This window comes from Ricinus communis, chromosome 8 (assembly GCF_019578655.1).
Source record: "Ricinus communis isolate WT05 ecotype wild-type chromosome 8, ASM1957865v1, whole genome shotgun sequence".
Classification (NCBI taxonomy): domain Eukaryota; kingdom Viridiplantae; phylum Streptophyta; class Magnoliopsida; order Malpighiales; family Euphorbiaceae; genus Ricinus; species Ricinus communis.
Window position 1 is genome coordinate 11,893,513 of NC_063263.1, and position 14,696 is coordinate 11,908,208.

General features: G+C 33.2%; 3 protein-coding genes across 3 annotated transcripts; 1 reads left to right on the forward strand and 2 right to left on the reverse strand.

Annotated features, from left to right (window-relative positions):
- Positions 1-638: 638 nt before the first annotated feature.
- On the reverse strand, positions 639-3,575 carry LOC8273059 (DEAD-box ATP-dependent RNA helicase 41). Its single transcript, XM_048377558.1, has 2 exons — positions 3,324-3,575; positions 639-3,022 (listed from the first exon to the last, which is right to left on the reverse strand). The coding sequence occupies exons 1-2, from the start codon at positions 3,340-3,342 to the stop codon at positions 1,497-1,499; spliced, it is 1,545 nt and encodes a 514-aa protein (XP_048233515.1). The 5' UTR covers positions 3,343-3,575; the 3' UTR covers positions 639-1,496.
- Positions 3,576-4,528: 953 nt separating this feature from the next.
- LOC8273060 (histone H2A-beta, sperm) lies at positions 4,529-5,415 on the forward strand. Its single transcript, XM_002512749.4, has one exon. The coding sequence runs from the start codon at positions 4,812-4,814 to the stop codon at positions 5,277-5,279; it is 468 nt and encodes a 155-aa protein (XP_002512795.2). The 5' UTR covers positions 4,529-4,811; the 3' UTR covers positions 5,280-5,415.
- A 397-nt stretch (positions 5,416-5,812) lies between these two features.
- Positions 5,813-7,159, reverse strand: LOC8273061. The gene has a single exon (XM_002512750.4). It carries the CDS (start codon positions 6,942-6,944, stop codon positions 6,309-6,311), a length of 636 nt encoding a protein of 211 aa, XP_002512796.1. The 5' UTR covers positions 6,945-7,159; the 3' UTR covers positions 5,813-6,308.
- Positions 7,160-14,696: the final 7,537 nt, after the last annotated feature.

Consider the following 14,696-nt stretch of genomic DNA (forward strand, 5'->3'; position numbering starts at 1 on the left):
TATAAGCTACTTTTTGTTGCTTCTTCCATGTGTGATTCTTATGTATCTTCTTTCTTTCACTTCTTACTATCATTTTTATTTTTTATGTTTTTCATTCTCCAACAGGCTTTTATTAGATTAATGTATTAGGAATTAGGTAATCTAATCTGTGCTTTCTTCCCCTGTTTTTTTTTTTTTTTTTTTACGATTAATAAAATAAAATAAAATCGAATTGCACATTACAACCAGCCAAATTATGAGTAATAATATTGATAAGGAAGCACAGTGAGATCTGAAACCTTCCTATCCTAATATAAATTATCGGTCATTAAAAACATTATATATATGAAATAATAATAAATGTTAAATTTGTGAAAGTAAAACTAAATAGTACAGGGTCCTAGCTGTCAACTCTTCTTTCCGCTTTTAGTTGCAATTATAATAATGTAATGGGATAATAATGCAAATAGGGCCACAACTACATCCAGGTTTTGGCGTATGAATCAATCTAATTACCTTTATTATTTCATTGGATAGCCATCAGATTGCCAGGTCCTACAAGTACGACAAAGCTTGGATACGCCAGTGTTAGTGCTCCGCCCCATCAGCAAGACAGAGTCGGATTTTGTGCACGCACCTGCTTATTACAGGGAGAAAAGTTCTAAAAAGTCGGATCTTGCATACTCTTGACAAGTATGCTTTTATTTATCTAGCTTTAGGACTTACAAATTACTCTAATTTGGACAATCATTTTCCAGTATTACCTGCAAGTGCTCTCTTAGTAAGCTTGTATACAGATTTTTACATAGACCCTGTCATTGCTTTAATTGTCAGAGACATCATTTCAAGTCACTACCAAAGGCTCTTTCAACTGAAATATTGTTCGCCATTGCTGCACAGACTCGAGGTCCTCAAGTGCTAGTGTTCCTATACACTCTGCCCCATCATTTTTCTTTAAATAACTCCCTGCTGATAAAATGAAAAGATTCCAGTGTTTCAATTCAATGACTGCCATTCAAAGAATCTTTGCTCTTGTACCAATTATTATCATCTATAGAACCAGAATTCCATATTTAACTGGACAGTGGGTCTGAAACCCTCCCCCGACAAGCATGCATGACCTTAAGCCTCACCGAGATTTATGGTGCACTAGCAAAGTCTTCTCTGTGAACTCTGGATTGTCCTTGACTTGTATCAATAACAGCCACCAGAACTAACCAGCAGGGAAAAAATCAGTTCAAAAACATGAAAACAATTGCAGAATATTTAACCTTCATGCTGTGTAGCTACATGCTATCTAAACAGGCTACTTATTCCTCTAGCAATCATCTTCATCGTGCAGCCAATGGTAAAGGTTTCTTGCTCAAGTAAGGAATTATGAAACACCCATCAACATGGCAAGTTTCCCTGCTACATCAATCCAGCAGTTGAACAAGTCAGCAACGTAGCAACAGAATGGATTTTTCACCTCTTCAATTATCAAATGAAGCCAAGAAACAAAAAATGGTTCTGATGATTCAAGAACCATATTTTCGCTTTTTCTGGCCCTTGCCAACAGAATACCTTGAATTTGCAAGCTCGCGAGGTATCACAGCTGCAGAAGATTTTAAGACTTCAATGAACTCCGGAAATAAATTTTTGTTCTCCTCATTAACAAAGACAATTGCTATACCCCCCTCTCCCATTCGAGATGCCCTCCCAATTTGATGGATGTACTCCTTAATGGAATTGGGCATGTCAAATATTATTACCTGTCTCACTCCAAAGAGATCAACTCCCCGACCCAAAACCCCAGTGGCCACAATCACAGTAACCTCCCCCACCAAAAAAGATTTCATGATCTCTCTTCTCTCCTTCATGGACTTCTCCCCATGGATGGATAGAGATTTCCACCCTGTGGTGACTGTGATTGCATTAGATAGTAGATCTGCCCCAAGCCTTGAACCCACATAAACAACTGCTGGTGGCATAAAGTGCTGCTTACTCATCAATATATCAAAAAGCTTTTGCTTCTTTTGCTTCGGCTCAACCCAGATGGCCAGCTGCTTTACAGCTTTACTGGGCCTGTTAGGTTGGCCAATGGATACAAGAGCCATATCTTTTGCCATAGAGCTTGCCATCTTCTCTACCTCTTGTGTGACTGTTGCAGAGTACAGCAAAACCTGGGGTTGAGAGAGAGCCCAAAATATCTGCATAACCTGATCTCGGAAGCCCCTTTGGAGCATGCAGTCCACCTCATCTATGACAAATATTATCACATTATCTAGCTCAATATCATGCTTTGTTAAAAGATCAATGAGCCTGCCTGGAGTCCCTACAATCAGCTCAACTCCTTGCTGAATACGATAGAGCTGTCCAGCCATAGCATCGCCACCAACCACAAGTGCTGTCTTGAAAGGCAAGCCCTTACCAAACAACTTAGCTTGATCCTCAACCTGTATACAAAGCTCTCTAGTAGGAGTTAAGACCATTGCTAGTGGCTTGCGGTCAGAAGAATGCTGAAGGCGATAACTAGCACAAGAAGAAATAATAGGGACTAGATAGGAAGCAGTTTTCCCAGAACCCGTGTCAGCCGAAGCAAGCAGGCTTTTGCCGCTTAAAGCAGTTGGTATTGCTTGCATCTGGACAGGTGTAGGCAGGTCATATCCTGCAGCTTCTAAGTTCAGCAGAAGCTTCTGAGGAAGATTACAAGAAGAGAATGACAAAATGGGATCTGGAACCAGCTCGCCCTTAACATGGATTTCAAGTGTCCTTCTCAGTAATTCAGTCTGATCATTAGTTAAAGAGGATGTTCCATTTTCTCTAACATAGAAGCACTCATCAGTTGCAGCTAATCTTCTAGGAGGTGGAATACCAACTGAAATATCAGATTTACCAACCCCGCCTAGAAGAATTTGTTTGCATTCCAAGCTACAAATATCATCATCAGTCTCATCGCATATATACTCCCCATAACGACCACATAAAACACATTTAGGCTCCCCTTGCAGAGCTTCTCTCTGCTCTCTATATGTCTTTTTCACATCACTTGCCCCATCAGAACCTATTCAACAATAATGCAACGAGTTCGGCAGGTAGATCATAAAATTCAGTTCATCGAAAATAAAATAAAAATAAAAATAAAATTGTATTATTTCAAATGCAGACATTATTCAAAAAAAAAAAAAAATGCAGACATGTTCAAACTCAGGAACTCTGACAGTAGAATCAAATTGCCAATTCTAATCAAACAAGAGCAAAATTTAAACGAGCAACAATAACAGTATAATAGCAATAGGAACAAACAAAAAAGCAGTGAATTGCAGCATCTAGGGTTTTAAAAAAAAAAACTGTAAATTGATTACCAGCGCATGCAACTTCCATGAACCCGAACTTAGTAAGATATCTCCTGTCAACTGCCCATTAGAATCATCTTGGATTAGGCGAACCCATAAAGCAATACAATATAAAACACCCAGAATTAACCCCTAAAAGAAAAAATTTGTGTATGCTATGCGACTGTGATCGTCGCGTGTTGCTTTCAAAAGAAAATGTGAGAATAATAAAATTAGCAACGACATGACGTCTTTCATATGGTTTGGCGGTCCAAATCTCCGTATCGTTGGATTTGGACCTAATAAAGTGTATTCATATATTTTTCTATTACTCTTAAAGTATATATTTTTTTGTTACTTTATTTTTAAGTTAAACTTTCACGAAATTAAAGCTTAATGTATTATATCTTTGAGAATATATTACAATAAAAAAAATTCAATCAATTATAACAAAAATCATGCAAAACAAACAATTCAATTGATTATAGTTAATTCAAAAATTTAAATTGAAAGTTTTGAAAGACAGTTAATAAATTTAAAATGTTTAGATTATTTTTCGTATAATTTTCATATTTCAATTTTAAAATTCAATTTAATAATAACGACGACAAAACAATGCTGAGTCTTTTTTTTTTTTTTTATGGTACAAAACAATCCAAACCTTAACATGACATTATTTTATGTAAAATACAAAATATATTGTTAAATAAAATGATTTCTATTCAATTGTCAAAGTCTAAGAGAAAGAAAAAAAAGAAATTATGAATGTTTCAGATTGCGATATTATAAACGATAAGATTTTGAATATTGTATTTTAATTGGGGGAAGGATTCGTGTATTAACATTTTTCTATGCGCCATTATATTATAAAATAGGCTATATCTTTCATTACTAAATAATTAACTTTAGCAATTAACACATAGTATATTTAGATAACTATGTGCAATTTAACATATAATTTTCTGTTTTGTTTTAATTTGTTTTGGTTAGTAATGGAGTATGACTCCCAGTTGGATCAGATTTAATCACAACAAGCATCATTATCATTTCAAGTTACATTACAGGGAAAATTATGAAATGTGATTAATATTTACTAATTTTTCTTTATTTGACCGTTAAAATAATACTGTAGATAATAAAATCAGTTTCATTTCTTCAGAGTATCTGTAGTGCTTGCATATAATTAAAATCTAACATATAATTGTCTAGGAAAAAGTAAAAAGATTGAACAAATAATTGGCAAGAAGAAGAAAATCCAACATATAATTTCCGGCTGATGAGTTAAAAAGAATTTCGAAATTGAAAAGATAATTATACGAACACAAAGAACTCGCGGGAGAAGGAAGGTTACTTTGACGATTTGAGTGAATTAATTGTGGGAGTCGAGGATCAAGTTCCCATGCTCAAATCAACAATTAACAAAGTAAATCATTACACTAATCCCCATTTCTACCATTTTCAAATCCCTTCTCTATATATGGAAAATCAAGAATTATATCTCCACAAAGAGATCAAGAAATGGAAGCAGAACAGCAAATCAAGGCCAAAGGTAAAGGCAAAAGCAAAGGCAAAGGCAAAGGCAAAGAGGTTGAAAAAGAAGAAGCAGCGGAGAAGGGAGAAAAGGAAAGGAAAGCAGCTGAAACGAAATCCAGCAGGGCGGGATTACAGTTTCCTGTTGGCAGGATATCGAGGTATTTAAAGAAAGGTCGGTATGGTTCAAGAATCGGAGTTGGTGCTGCTGTTTACATGGCCGCTGTACTCGAGTACTTAGCTGCGGAGGTGTTGGAGTTGGCTGGTAATGCTGCTGCGGATAACAAGAAGAGACGAATTACCCCAAGACATCTCATGCTTGCTGTGCAGAGTGATGAAGAACTTCAGAACTTGATGAGTGATGTCACTTTTCCTAGTTGTGGTGTGGTGCCTCACATACCTCTGCCTCTTTTTCCTAAGAAGAGCAATCAATCCAATTCTTTTAACCAGCCCTGAACCATGTTCACCTTATCATTGGCCATTGCCAATTGGTAACTAAATGTCTTCTGTTGCTTTTCCTTATTTCTTGTTTTTTCTTCTGTTCCCATGGGTTACCTTTTGTTATTATTGCAACCAGTTTTTATGTTGGAAATGTTTGATTTTCTTTTTAGCTACATGAGCTGTCTCTCTGTGAATTCTTAATATGATGATTAATTGAAGGTGGGTGTGTGGCAAGGGTAGCAATTCTCACGAGCCTTCAGAAACTTAAATTTCTAAACTTGATTTCAACTCGAGCAATTTAGATTGAGGCATTAATAGAATCACCCAATTTTTTGAGAGGAAATTCTATTGTTGAAAATGAATACATTAACATAACTATTGGATGAGAAATTCTTTAGTTAATTAATATTCTCATTGAACAATAGTGGGAGGCTGCGCAACTTGGACTAATTGAAACAGTTGCCTAAATCATTTTCTTTTGCTTAATGGAACAGTAGTATACAGCAGTGCTTTGCTTTTGATGCAACAAGAAAACCCATGTATCGCACTGAAGAAAAAGTAGAACCCATGAACTCTTTATTTGATATTCTTAAATTGCACAAAGTTAAGCCTGGTGGGGTTAATCAGGGTCTCTCTGTCCAAGCTTTCACTATTATCTAAGACAAAAAGGAAGAACTGGCTTGATTAGAAGACAACAAATCTATCCAAGGGTGACCACACATAAATGGCCTTATAAAACTGGGCTTTGCTATGTTTTTATTCTCTGAGTTAAATCAAGAAGAAAAACAGCTTCTAATATCATTCTGATTGATCCAACATATTATATCAGTAGTATAAAATGTACAGCTGAAAACCATATACCCTTCAACAGAAGAAATTTAGTTAAGCTGCAACCATATCATGTATCCCCTCCAGCCTAGCATGCCTTTATCCAGCAAAGAAAAAAAAAGCCTTGGCTTTGTCTAGCTGTGGAATCTGAATTCTTTTCTTGATAAAGAAGAATCCTTTAAATTTTATGGTCTCAAAGTTAATTAGTTATATCATTCAAGCACTCCTTTCAAGCATCTCCTGATACCTCTTTATCGAAAGTTGCTTCTGCATCCTCATCTGGCGATGGAATCTCTTTATAAACAAGTCTGCCACATGATCAATCTCATCTTCCAAACTGAATTCCTCACCTTCTTTCTTTGAATTCTTTACCAATTCTATCACTGATCCTCCTGGATCTTCAAAGTCAAGATCTTCAGAGTCAAATAAAGAATGTGTCAGGTCGGGAAACTTCTCTTCATCACCATCCACTTCTTCATATCCATAGCCGTAGCCGTAAAAATAGCCATTACCCTGTCCATCGTCCGCATTCTCTAGCAGCTCAGTTTGGCTAGGATTAGGGACGGACATGGTGCTGTGATTGTAAAGTACTATAGCCTTGCTCTGATCTTCAATGCTATCTTCTCCTTCTTCTTGTTGTTGCTTGTCATGCTCTTGCTGACCCGCCAAAGCATGGAGCTTCTGTGATATGGTGCTCATCAGAATCTTCTTGTCTCTTAACAAAGAGAATATCATCAACCGAGTTCTCAAAGCATTAGTTTTGTTCTTGAGAGCTAACGTTTTAGCCTTGGCCATTGATGCCAACACCAATGTTATTTTCTTCAAGAATTTACTTGCTTTGCTCTTCAACATCTTCTTGTTTTCTCTTTATATACCACCAAGACAAGTACTAGAACTAAATAGGAAAAACAACCAAAAGAACAATGCAAGAAACAAGATATATCTATAGCTAGGCAGCACAATTCAAATTATGTGCTTAATCTTGGAAAGAAGATTTATGTAATGAAATGGGAGAGAGAGTGGCTCAATGTATAATACAAGAAGAAAGCAATGTTTTGGCATGAAGGATTACACTAGGGAGAAGGGGTATATATAATGGGAAATGGATAGTGGGTAAAATTGCCTTTAATTATTTGATCCGATTTTTGTTCACTTCTTCACTGGAGAGAGAGAGAGAGAGAGAGAGAGAGAGAGAGAGAGAGAGAGAGAGAGAGAGAAAGAGTGGGACTAAAGAAAAGAAAGTGGGGACTCGAAAGTGAAAGTGAAAGTTGTAACCAAACCAAACCAAAAAAAAAAGGTGAAAGTGAAAGTTGAGAAAAAGTGATAAAGGGTTTAAGACACTTGGCTAAATGGGATTGGTTATGACAATGGGTTAGTGGGTTACGAAGCTAGAGAACCTTTGGCTGATTTTGCATGGCTATTTTCCTAATTTTATTAGCAAGAAGGGTATACTAGTGGGGAAGAGGTGGCTTCAACTTTTCCTCTTTGTTCTTTTTTGTTGGTTTTAAGTTAAATTGTTGGATATTTTTTCACCAGAAACCCACAAAAGTAGGTGATGGACCCAACATTTCGAGAGCTTTCTTTGGTCCTAAGGACATCTTTTCGAGACCATTTTCAATTATTAAGTTTGATTGAGATTTGAGAAAGCCGTTGAGGAAAAACTCTTCCTCACGCCCTCTAATTGCATCTACTGCTGCTGTTGCTCTACACACCTTTAACTTTACAGAAATTCTTTTCTTTTTATTGCAAGTTTAAATGATTGGTTCTCATCCATTGGTCTTAAGTATTTTTTCTCATCAATCTTATCAACCATCAGACCATCAAAAACTAAATAAAAAATTTTAAAAAAAAAATCTCAAAACAAATATCATTTTATGTTTCAATTTAAAAGTTGATCTTTTTCTTAATCTGTAACTGATATTTAAAAACCAGGAACTACTGTTAAGCCTCTGATACCTTTTAGACCAAGGAAGAAAAGAAAGAAAGAAAGAGTGGTGATAATAACACCACATTACGTGAATGATTAGTTAATTTGTGAAAAATCTATATAATATATATGCCACATGTTTAATTCTTGTTACTTGTCTGTGCATGAGATAATAAGAGAGAGACATGAGAGGTGGTCCAAGCCAAGCTGTAAGAACATAATTATTGGGCACCCACACCCAGAATGGTTTGCTTAACCGGATTGTGTTCCAATGCACGAGGCTACAGAGACACGAGCCTCTTTGAAGCTTCATTTTTTGAATGAATTTGCAGCCCCTTTATTCTATTCTATTTTTACCAGGAAGCTGCTTTGTAGTCCTTAGCCAGTAAGGTTTCTGTCGTTTACTTATGTTTCTTTTCACCTCATTACTTTCTTTACTTATTTGCCTCCTAATCCACATACACACACTAAATCCTGATTTTCTTTCATTATCTTCTTAATCAATTTTAGCCCCTCTCATCTCTCCTTTCAAAAGTACACTTAATTTAATTCATTTATCTTTGACTATACCAAAAGGAATTTGTATTCGTTGAGCTCTTCAAATTTTATTAATGGAAGAAAAGTTTTATTTTTCTTAATTTTATATACACTTTACCAAATTCATATTCTTTCTTTGCCTCGTGACCAAAAGTTGATGAATTAATATTTATCTTAGTAAGATCATGCGTGTTATTATTTCTATTGTGATTATAAAAAATAATTATTGTATATGTAGACTTAATCCGATAATAGATGCATATCTTGATTTGAATAAAATTTCAAGTCTATTTCTTTATTTATAATAATAAAAAATTAAAAAAAGTAATTATTTTTAACTGGAACATATTTAGCCTTGAATGTATTAAATAAGAAAATAGGTTAATTAATTAATTTATCATATTAATCTCTTTATATAATACCTTTATGCTTTAAAAGAATAAAGAAAAAGCTTGAATCAGAAATAAAAAAAATAAAAAATCAAAACCCTGGTGATTGTGCTTTTTCTTTTGCCCAAATTTATCAATTATGCACAATATATGTCGTATAAATTATGAATATAATTAGATATGTTACATTTTTGTTAATTGAAAACATAATAATTAACAATCTATTTGGATAGAAACTTTTTAAGAGTTTCGTAAAGTTTTAAAATCTTTAAATTCCTCAATCTTGAGGTAAATCTTTTAAATTTTTTTTAAATCTTCGCCCACTAAAACGGTACGTAGTTAAAGAAGCTAAAATTTAAAATTTTTTATAGTACAATTTAAAACCTTCAATCAATTATTATTCATTATTTTTTCAAATAAAACAAAATAAAATAAGAAAAGCTCTACCTTACATTTAAAATCTTACTTCGATCTTACCTTTATCTTGTGCCAAATATAGTGCAAATTAACTTAATGAACCAAAAGGGCACTAAAAGCTAACCCAAGTTGCATGGTGGGTGTGAAAGTGATTAGCAACCCTAATACAACATTCAATAGAAAAAAGAAAACTATAAAAAGAAGAAAATATCCATTTAATCCATCACTTTGGAGCAGAGCAGGACAGGGGGCTGCACCTGGTTTTGCTTTAACAAATAATAAAAAGAAAAGAAGAAGAAGAAGAAGAAGAAGAAGAAGAAATTCTCAAAGCAATCCTCCGTACTCCGTATGCACCAATCTGATAATCAATTTAATGGATCCAAAAACATCTACTTTTTTAGTACAAACAATTATAGCAACAGACATGCCATATGCACATCCCAAGATTTACAAGTTTATTACATATTTTCCTTATGAAGCCAAAGTTTGGACGGCTAGATATTTTTACTTCCCCACTTTATAGTTGTCATCACTCTCTTTCTTTTTTTAATTCTTTTTTTTACTTTGTATTTTTATATTAATTTACAATATATATATATAACAAGCTGTCATTGTTTCAAAAGTAGGAAAAGATAAGAGGGAATTAAATTAAAATAAAAAATAAATAAAAAGTATAAACACATGCCAATGTGGGAAATCTTGGCAAGCTTCATAATTGGAGGAGTTGATGTGGCCTATTTTGCACGATTAATTCATATGGTTTAAATGTACTTTTGTTTTTCCTAATAACTCTAATGATTTTCATCCCATAAATATGTTTAGATTAAAAAAAACGTGTGTGGGTACAATATTTTTAATATTTTTTTATTTTTAACAACCAATGTAAGTTTCATTATTTACTTCAAAATTAAACAATGTGATTATAAAGAAAACCCAATAACATAATGGATATAAGAATAGCAGACTACCCGTAAACGGTTCTTATTAATCTTTTTTAATTTTAATTTTAATTAGTATGTGCTTATTTTGAACATTTAAATAGATGAAGCGAAAGAACACCAAAAAAACAGAAACTTCTACTAAAATTATATATTATTTCAATTTAAATTATATATTTTAAATAGGCTAACGCGCCATTACTAATATTAGAATATAAAATCATTCTTTATCAAAGTCAAGATTTTCACTTAGACGTTTATGTTTTTTGGCTCCTTTCCGGCCCGGAAGTTCGCTTCCGAAGACTAGCTTCTACTGCTAGCGCTTCTATTAGCCTACTTTTATACTAAGTTTTTTAGCAATCCTAATCGCTGCTGATATAAAATCTTGTAATTTTTAATATTCCTTCTTTTCTTTTTTCTTTTTTTGGGTTTTCTTACACTCAGATGAGGTTTGAGGTTGGTCTGTCTGTTGGTTACTTGCTTTGAATTTGAAGCTCCGTTATGAAAGTTGTTCTTATCCTTGTGTTTAGCAAACTATGTACTGCCTTATCCATGATAGCAGATTTCTGTTTCCTGCTATGCTTGAGGTTCCTTTTGTGCTGAATGGGCCATGTTTAAGACTCCATGGTTTTTAGTCATGTTATTATATAGTTTGTAATTATTGGTCGTTTTCTCTTGTTGAGCTTGATAAAGCTGTGCTTCACAGTAGCCAGTAACTGGCCTGATAACCCCCCCTGAGAAAAAAATGTCCTCTAACAAGCCCACCTTATGATTGTATAAATTTATTCCATCAATCAATGTTTCTAGTTTGCCAACATAAATACGTAAACCATAATAACAATTATAACTCCTAAACAACAGATGTGGCCTGGTGGATAGGGCCCCTTAGACTAGAGTGTCATATTTTACCTTTGATTTTCATGCACTAAAAGGTAAAATACTTAGTAATATTTATTTACTCTATATATTTTTACCTATATACCAAATTAGTAAATAAATAATATGTAAAATTTATTAATATTAATTAATTTGAGAATGCAATATGATAACAAATTTATTTTTCTTAAATTGAAAAAAATAGATATCGGTCCATAAAAAAATCGATCGATCTTTCGAGAAGATCAAAATTGGTAACATACACGATAGGATAGTAGGCCATGAGAACTAATGGGTCCACTACGGTACATGTGTCACTATTATTACCATCATAAGAGTAACAATTGGAACTATCTAAATCTAAAAGACTTATCAGATCACTCACGACCCAAGTTAATAAAGAAGAAAAAGATCATGTAATCCAGTCAATGAGAGATTTCCAATACAACAAAGGAGTTAATAAAAAAATAAAGAAGAATCAGTCTAGGATGGTAGATTTTTAAGAAATCCTATTTGCTCTCACATATAAAGAACAAGATGAATAAGATAAAACCCTGAATTGCTCAATCTAAATCTAATCTTATTGTGTTTCTTTCTCTCCCTTTATCTGATTTGGTCGTCAGAATGGATCCACCAGTGCTCCCATCTTATCAGTTGTTGTCTTACATGAGTAAGCTAAAAAAATCTCAATCAAGAGTTATCACGACAGTTATTTGAGGTCTAATTGTTAGACATTTTCAACTATATTTTACTCCTCTATTTTTTATAACAAACACATTTAGCATAGATAATTATTACTAAAAAATTAATATATATAGCATTAACTACGAGTTCACGGTAAGCAGTATAAACGAGTTACGTGACACGTTCATGTGGTTTGATATATGTTGAAGTGGATCGATCCCTTAACTATATATGTATTCTATAAAGTCGACTTTTTTTAATTTTTGCCCTCAAGTTTGAACCACATATTTTGGCAAGGTAAAGGATCCCACTTCTTAACGATTAATTTCCCCGTTGGCAAGAAAAAGGAGCTAAGCAAAGAAGCTAGAGGTAGCAGACATTAGGAGAGTAGGACACTCCACATTTACCACAATTACTAGATAAACCAGCAGCTGGTTCTTCAAGACTGCGGCATTCCAGACGCACATGAGCTGCACATAGAATTACTTATTCTTGCTAATTTAATAGCAAATGTCTACTTCAAGAACGAATGCCCCTTTATAGAGGCCTCAAAATGATGCATACGAGATCAGTCATTACTGATACCCGTTACTTAATTACCATAGTTTAATGCTAAATTAGTTTGTTATTGGAACAGTAGTTTGAATTTGAACACACACACACAGAAGAACAGCAGTTGAATAGTAATCTAATGGTCCAATAGCTACTCCATAATTGAGGAAGTTTTAACAACCCATTCTCTTTTTACCTTTCTTCAATCTAGTATACAGAATTTGTCTAACAAATTTAGAGCATTCTATTATCTTTTTATCTTTCCAATCTTTATGTTCAGGAGTTATTTTTTATTTTATTTTATCTCATGTGGTAGATCCCTGTGGTATATATGGTACTAACATGTCAAGAGAGAATCCTATTATCTCTCACTTTTCTTCTACTGGATGACAATCTGATTTTTTATAAGGCTCCCTTTCTGAATTGTGCTAATCTGAAAGCATATCTATTTATGTACGAATTGATTCTGGGGCAAGTTACTAATTATGATAAATCAACCATCTCTTTTTAGCCCTAATATGTGCAGGAGTTCTATGATTATGTTAAGGAAGTTTTCAAAACCTATTATCTCTTAAAAGTTTTGAAGTACATTTCTATATTCTTATTCTTTGTGTTGGATCATCTTCCATTTTATCTCATGTATAAATCAGGGTCATACCTGTGGTATTCAAATTTTGAATAGTATATATATATATATATATATATATTTTATTCTTTTCTTAATGGAGATTGTATTTAGATGGAGGACGAGTGCTATGCTTGGCTTCAGGATCTTTATTATTGGTGTTTGTATTTTGTAAAGGGTTAAAATTGAGTTTCTTTATTGTAAACTTACATTCACTTATTATTGTTTTTTTCTTTTTCCTTTTGAAATTGTCCCTTTAGATTTCTTTTGTTGAGAAGGTCTTTTAATGAGACAAACTTATTTGTTTGGTGTTTTGAATGTATTAATCTCTTTTGAATGAAATTTTTCTTTTTTTTTTAAATTAAAATTCTGAAAAAGATTCAAATTTAATAGAAATAATGTATATAAAAATTTAAAAATAATATAAACTAATTAATTTTTCATAATTAAATTAATAATTTTATAAAAGAGATCTTGAATTCAAATCCTCAACATATTAATCATTTACAATTAAAGCAATGTAGCTAAATAACTTAGGTCATGATGGGTTGGGATAGTTGACAATTTATACAAGACATAACATAAAGTATTTTTTTTCCAATGTATTAAAAAGAACATTAAAAAAAAAAAAAAAGGAGATAGCATAAAATGTTGAAATCAAATCAAATTATGATATGAAAGAGAGAGAATAAAATAAAATAAAATAAAAAGAAGGTTGAGTCAAAGCATTAATATGGCGATCTTGTTGTTTTCTGTGTTATATGTTTCCTTTTCTGTGCAATTGGCCCAAAATGCGGAAAGTAAACAATTGAATCACTTTGAAGTGACGAAAAAGGAAAAATAAGTGGAAGACATTAAAAGAGAGAAAGACATAAATATATATATTTCATATATGTGTGTGGGTAAGGGTTTCTGCTAATGCTTGCAATTTATAGCACAAAAAGAAAAGCAATAAAATAAAAAGAAAGTAAACTTTTCCATTACTTCTTCGTCTTTGTTCATCCATAAAGAAATATGTGAAAATAAGAACAAGGGAGGGACTTGTCCCGTACTTCATGCACTTTGAATCATAGGTTTCGTTTCCTTTCCTTTCCCACCAAACTTTCTTTCTAGTTACTAATAGTATATGTTTGGATGGCGAGGAAATGGCAGGTGATACATATACATATATACATATATATAGCTAGCAGTAGCACTCATGCATATGCATTTACAGTCTGCTCACAGCTCTAGATCTCCACTCCCATTGCCATTGCTTTGTCGATTACACAGCTCAAATTTCAATCCATATGTTAAAATTCTTTTATCAGCAATGAAGTTGGCAAATAAATTACAGTAATAAGAGGCTGCTGTGGCATATGCATTACTTGTTTTAGCCTCTCCTAAGCAGTATTTATATTCCTCTGATCGACACAAAATAAAATTTATTTAATTGCATAAGATTGAAAATAGAATGCCCATTTAGGATCTTCAATTAAATACAACTTTTAAACACTTCATCTTGGAGTTGGATTCAAGGGGAAAAAAGTTGTATGGAAAAACGTCTAGCTTTATTGTGGTCCAGTGTCCATGAACAACAGCTATATACCAATCCAATTTCTCCTTTCAAATCAACATTAATCTTAAAGGGAGAGAGAGACCCAGATGTTGTACACAAAA

What these genes read in the sequence shown, in the direction of transcription:
- LOC8273060 (XM_002512749.4), top strand. Translation starts at nt 4,812, where the DNA reads ATGGAAGCAGAACAGCAAATCAAGGCCAAAGGTAAAGGCAAAAGCAAA.
- LOC8273061 (XM_002512750.4), bottom strand. Translation starts at nt 6,944, where the DNA reads ATGTTGAAGAGCAAAGCAAGTAAATTCTTGAAGAAAATAACATTGGTG.